General features: G+C 37.2%; 2 protein-coding genes across 6 annotated transcripts in view; both read left to right on the top strand.

Annotated features, from left to right (window-relative positions):
* UBAP2 (ubiquitin associated protein 2) overlaps window positions 1–5,978 on the top strand; it is an 85,903-nt gene that overhangs the window by 28,170 nt on the left and 51,755 nt on the right. For all 5 annotated transcript variants that reach the window (XM_045289165.1, XM_045289164.1, XM_045289163.1 and 2 more), the window contains exons 4-5: window positions 610–766; window positions 2,488–2,568. In XM_045289165.1, the coding sequence (XP_045145100.1) occupies window positions 610–766; window positions 2,488–2,568 (238 nt within the window). The remainder of the gene's footprint in view (window positions 1–609; window positions 767–2,487; window positions 2,569–5,978) is intronic.
* On the top strand, window positions 1,521–1,990 carry LOC115869380 (cytochrome c oxidase subunit 7C, mitochondrial-like). Its single transcript, XM_045289166.1, has one exon. It carries the CDS (start codon window positions 1,521–1,523, stop codon window positions 1,770–1,772), a length of 252 nt encoding a protein of 83 aa, XP_045145101.1. The 3' UTR covers window positions 1,773–1,990.

The raw sequence follows: 5,978 nt of genomic DNA, 5'->3' as shown, positions 1-5,978 counted from the left end.
CCGCATGATTTTCTGAGTAAGTTTTACATGTTCTGTGATTGAATTGGTATCATTAGGAAAAGGAAGTTATTCAAATCAATTTGATTTCTTAGACTCTTTCTGGAGGTTCAGTTTTGGGCACTCTCTTTAAATACAAGATTGAACCCACAATTTATTTGTTTCTCCTAAAAAATGTTTTTAGATGATTTGTTTCGATTACTGAATTAGAAAAGTGTATTCTTAGAGATTTTAGAGCCTCATTTGTATGTAGTTTTGTAATCTTTGTGTTATGGTGTGTCTTACAGCTTAAGCCTACCACTAAGGTAGGAAAGAATGATGTACATTGGGAGCTTGGGGAAATGACACTTGCTTTATAGGAAAGGGCTGAATGGTAGGAAAAGTACACATAGTATGTTGTGGATTTAGCTAAAACCTGTATTTACTCTCTATATATGGCATTGGGATTGTAGCATGTCACCTTTATCATCACCAGATAAGTTGCACTATATGAAAATGGTTGATAAGTTTGCAGTAAGTCGCAGGTGATTAGTCTTGAAAGATATGTACACCCTCTAAAATTTTACTACTTTGAATGAAGACTCTGAATGATATAGCTCTTCTTTTTGGTAGACCTCATGGGAGACCGTAGGAGGAAAGAAGAAGAATTTTGGAAAAGAAAGTTCAGAAAATAAAGAAAATAGAGAGAAGAGAACTGAGAGAGAAGCGAGTCGTGGCCGTGGAAACACCAATAACCGGAAAGGAAGAGGTGGCAATCGTGGCAGAGAGTGTAAGTACAGACTTTTTGTCTCACCTTTATTATGAAAAATTTCAACATACTGAAGGCCAAAGACTCGACCAGTATCTGAATGCCCATAGATCCACATCCTCAATGCTATGTTGTTTAACATAGTTAACTCTTAGTAATGAGCTACAGTTGGCTACTTTATAAGGGTTGAACTCTGCTGCAATTTCCTATCAACACTGGCCTGGGCTATAGGTAGGTAGTTGTGTCTCTTTTGACTGCCTTATGGTGCAAAATAAGTGCACTTTCTACTTTTAAAGGCAGAGGGGGTTTTATTCCTTGATTGACAGAACTATATTTTCCTCCTTATTTATTGATGCTCATGGTACAGGTGAGGGATAGATTAATAGGAAAGTTACTGAATGGGAAGACCTAGGGTTTGACACAATTTATCCAAAACAACCCTGCCTTCTATGCAGACTAACCAAAATAGTTAAATTATGAATGAATAAAATGTAAATACTTTCCATATCACCCTAGAGACTTTTGCTAGCTCATTTATTCCTCAGATATTTAGTGAGGTGCCTACTTACTGTCTACTCTTAGGGGTGCTGAGAATACAGCAGTGAATAAAACATAAAAATATATGCCCTCATGAAACTTCTCTTGTAATGGAAACGGAGAGAGATACCATTTTAAAAAGTAAGTATATGGACAACAAGGTCATGAGCGTAGGAACTGTACCACCATTTCTTCTGTGGTCGCTCTCTGGGTGTTTCTTGGAGCCTCCAGCAGCGCCATGTTGGGGCAGAGCATCTGGAGGTTGACCACCGCAGTGGTCCAAAGGAGCCAACGTGAGGACGGCCCTGGAAAGAATTTGCCATTTTCTGTGGAAAAGAAGTGGAGGTTGCTGGTTGTGATGACCGTGTTCTTTGGGTTGGGGTTTGCTGCACCTTTCTTTATAGTAAGACACCAACTGCTTAAGAAATCAGGAAGTTTAAGTTCATCTGTGAAACAGATGAGAAGGCCGACCTCTGAAAACTGGATCTAGCTCTGTTGAACTCAATAGCATACTGGTTATGTTTGTAAATAAACTTACTACATGGAAAAAATAAAGTAAGCATATATTAATGGTGTTAAGTGCTGTGGCGTAAAACCAAAGGAGAAAGAGATAGGAATTATGGGAAGCGGCGTGGCAAGTATAAATGGTGTGGCCTCACTGAAAACTCATTTGTTTTGAACCCTGACCAGGAGGTGAGTGTAGCAAGTTGTACAGATCTCTTATAATATTGTTATATAGATGATTATTGCTAATGTGAGGATGAAAAGGAAAGAATAGGGATTGATATCTTCTGAATTGCATCCTAGATAAGCTGTCTCTAACACTTAATTTTTTTCTAAGGATTCATTATTTCCTTGGTATTATTACCTGTTATCTGTGCCTTTCCATGGTTTGAAATGAACAAAATTGGAATAAACTCTGTGCTGTAGTTTTGATTTAGGGAAAACTCAAATAGAAGAAAAACTATCACTATTTTAATTCCTTTTCAGAATTTTCAGAATAATTCCATTTCAGAATTAAGAAATGCTGTAATTGTAGATTTTTAATCTACCGTTGTTTTAGTTTTCCTATTTCCTGAGCCTTTTGGTTCTATGTTAGCCTTTTTGAAAGTGTGTTTCTGCTCCTGCCTCTCATAGATGTCAGGTATGGTCTCCTACAAGAGAGTTAGAAAAGGAAAGTAGCTGTTTTTGCTCTTTTCCCTTAGTTAGGACTGAAGAGAATGGAATCGATTGCAATCAAGGGGACAAGTCTTCAGATCGTGGCAAGCGAGCCCGTGGTGGTAGAGGTAAGCCTTGGGTAAGAGGGAAGTAGGTGCTTCTGATCTGAGGGCCAAAGGCAGGCTTGACTGGATTCCGAAGCACTATCCTTGTAAAAATGACCGATTTTGTGGAATCAGTTGATTTGTTTACTCGTGTTTGTGAATGAACTGTGATGGGATCAAGTCGTTTTGAGGAAACCTATTGGTGGTTTTCAGATGAGCTGAGAAAGTCTTATATATCAATTATTTAAAACTCAGGGACCAAAAGTGATTATCAGATTCACTTATATTGGGCTTTGACAGATGTGTTTTATCCCTGTGTGGTACTGTTTTTAAAATGGAAATTATTGATGTCCTTCTTCCCTTCCAAATGATCCCTGGTAGAAATTATTTCTTACACTTATCACTTAAGGACGTCATAAAGGCACTTCAAGAATGTACTTTCATAGATTTGAGAGTTATGAATAAATTTATTCAGGGTTATAAAATCGATATGTAATAAAATATGCACACTTTGATCTAACTGCTGGGCACCAGAATTGACTGCAGTTTTGCTTGAAGCATTGCTCAAATGCAGTAGGGGTTGTTCTCCAGATGAGCATTTCATAGTGGCACAGTTCTAAGAATTTTATTTCTAAGAAATACTAATAAGATTTGTTCATTCATCCAACTGTTCTTTACTAAACTTCTGTAATACTTGTGCCATCGAGTCAGTTCCGACTCATAGAAACCCAGTGTACAACAGACGAAAGCACTCCTGGTTTTGTGCCCTCCTCACGATTGTTGCCATGTGTGAGTCTGTTGTTGTAGACACTGTGTCAGTCCATCCCCTTGAGAGTCTTTCTCTTTTTCACTGACTCCCTACTTTGTCAGCCATGTTATTCTTCCCTAGGGACCAGCTCCTCCTGATAAAGTGCCCAACGTACAGGAGACAAAGTTTCGCTGTCCTTGCTTCTAAGGAGCATTCTGGCAGTGAAAGATGATGATATACATTGTATCAGAAGTCACTTTTATCTCTCCCTCCCTTTGAATGTTAATTTAATCAGTGGGTTGTCCATTTTTAATAAGTTTATTGATTAGGGGTTTTAACACCTTTATCCTGATTTATATGTTGTAGAATATAAATAATTTCTCATAGAGTGAAGAATGCTATAACTTATACAATTGGCTTTCTTTATGGCAGTCTTCAAATTTTTTTTGCCTCTCTGATATTGAATGCTTTAGCAACGGGTATTAGCACTTTTTAAGTGAAATACATTTCTGTGACATTTACTTTTTTGTCTTTGGAATTACTTGTTTATGGAATGTTTGGGGATTGGATAAAAATGGAATAAAGAATAACATTTACTGTGAGTGATTTACTATAGCACACATTTTGCTAGAATTCTCTGAAGGTTGTTAGTGTTGTTTTTATTCTCATTTACAGATGAGAATACTGAGGTTTAAGAAAGGCAGATTACTTGCCTAGGGCCATGGTGAGCTTCTCTTTTGATTTCACATCTGTCTGTCTTATTCTGAAACCTGAGTTCTTAAGGGAGATGAGAATTAGTGGGAGGATGGTGATCTATGTTGCTGCCACCTTCCCTTAAAGATCGCAAACTTTTTCAACTTTGAGATCAACGCAAATAACTTTTCATTATAAAAAGATGGGAGTGCTGATGGGTAGATAGCCCTGAGAGCAAAAGAACTTGAAGTTCTGGTAGTGTAGCGGTAACGTGGTGGGTTGCGATCTGCAAGGTGAACACTCACAATTTAGGAAACTCGGGGGGGAATTCTGCCCTGTCCTATAGGGTCACTCTGAGTTGTCAATGACTCGATTGCAGTGTTAGGTTTGTTTTTGTTGGATTGAAAAGGGGTTGATTTGTTAAGAACCAAACCAAGTAACGACACATGAAGAGACAATATTGGCTAGCTTCAAAATTCATAATTTAAGTAAGTTTACTTTTAAGAAAGCATTTAAAGTAGCAGGACTTGGGCTTTATGTCCCATGTAAGTTAAATATATATATGTAAAACTTAGGTAGGGGTTTACATTTCAGATTGTTCATTTTGTATTCCAGTCTAAGCTACTCATCAGTTTACTCCTTCTTATAACCTTAAAAAAATAGCAACACATACACACGTTATATATCATACACCTAAATGTAACTGTATTTAAACAGACTGCTGAAGGGCAGGAGGTCTGCTGGCTGCTGTTGGATGAGCATTGGACTACTAACTCCAAGACTGGTGGTTCAAAAACAGCAGCTGCTTCTTCGGAGAAAGATGAGCTATCTACTACTATCCAGATTTTATAGTCTTAGAAATTCTTACATAGAGTTGCTGTGAGTTGGAATTGACTTGATGGGAGTGGATTTATTTTGGGTTTTCATTGAAGGGTAGCAACTTATGTTTTAGCAAAAAATAGACAATCTTTTCAAGTGTGTCTTGTCTGGAGAATTACACAGGGCCTGAGAAAAAAACAATACCAATATTTACAAAACCACAGTTATTTTGCTTAGTGGATATTCATAAAATACATTTAATACAAAGTAGGCAGCTGTATAGGATTTTTCTTTCACTTTCATAGATTTAGGACAAATGTCCTTGTTTTATGTATTTTCCAAGACATTTGGTTATAAGTCATTTAATGTCTTTTTTTTCCTCCTCCTTTTTAATTTTTCATTGTGAATTAGGTGAAGGTTTACAGAGCAGATCATAGTTAACACAGAGGTGAGTTCAGTTCCAGACCATAGTCTTGGGGGCCTCACCAGTATCTGACCAGTAAGCCTTGTTGCTTTTGTCATTTAATATCTTAATTGCTGGTGAATTAGTCTTAAAACAGTTGAATGTTTCTCCTGGTTCCAAGTTAATTGTTCATCTGTTGGGTAGTATCCTTACCTTTTTATCTAAAATTTTTTTTTAAATGATGGTGTAGGTGAAGGTTTACAGAGCAAAACATATTACTCTTTCTTTTTTTTAAATCATTTTTTGGGGGGGCTCATACAACTCGTATCACAGTCCATACATACATCCATTGTGTCAATCACATTTGTACATTTGTTGCCATCATCATTCTCAAAACATTTACTTTCTACTTGAGCCCTGGATATCAGCTTCTCATTTTTTCCCCTCCCTCCCCACTCCCCCTACCTCATGAACCCTTGATAATTTATAAATTATTATTATTTTGTTATATCTTACACTATCCAATGTCTCCTTTCACCCACTTTTCTGTTGTCCATCCCCCAGGGAGGAGGTTATATGTAGATTCTTGTAATCAGTTTCCGCTTTCCACTGCGCCCGCCCTCTACCCTGCATATTACTTTTTCTTTCTTTCTTTTTTTAATCATTTTATTAGGGGCTCATACAACTTATCACAATCCATACACACATCAATTGTGTAGAGTGCATTTGTACATTCATTGCCCTCATCATTCTCAAAACATTTTCTCTCCA

This window comes from Echinops telfairi, unplaced genomic scaffold (assembly GCF_000313985.2).
Source record: "Echinops telfairi isolate 266 unplaced genomic scaffold, ASM31398v2 ScPeMD7_25;HRSCAF=90, whole genome shotgun sequence".
NCBI classification, from domain to species: Eukaryota; Metazoa; Chordata; class Mammalia; order Afrosoricida; family Tenrecidae; genus Echinops; species Echinops telfairi.
This window is presented reverse-complemented; position numbering and strand designations above follow the sequence as displayed.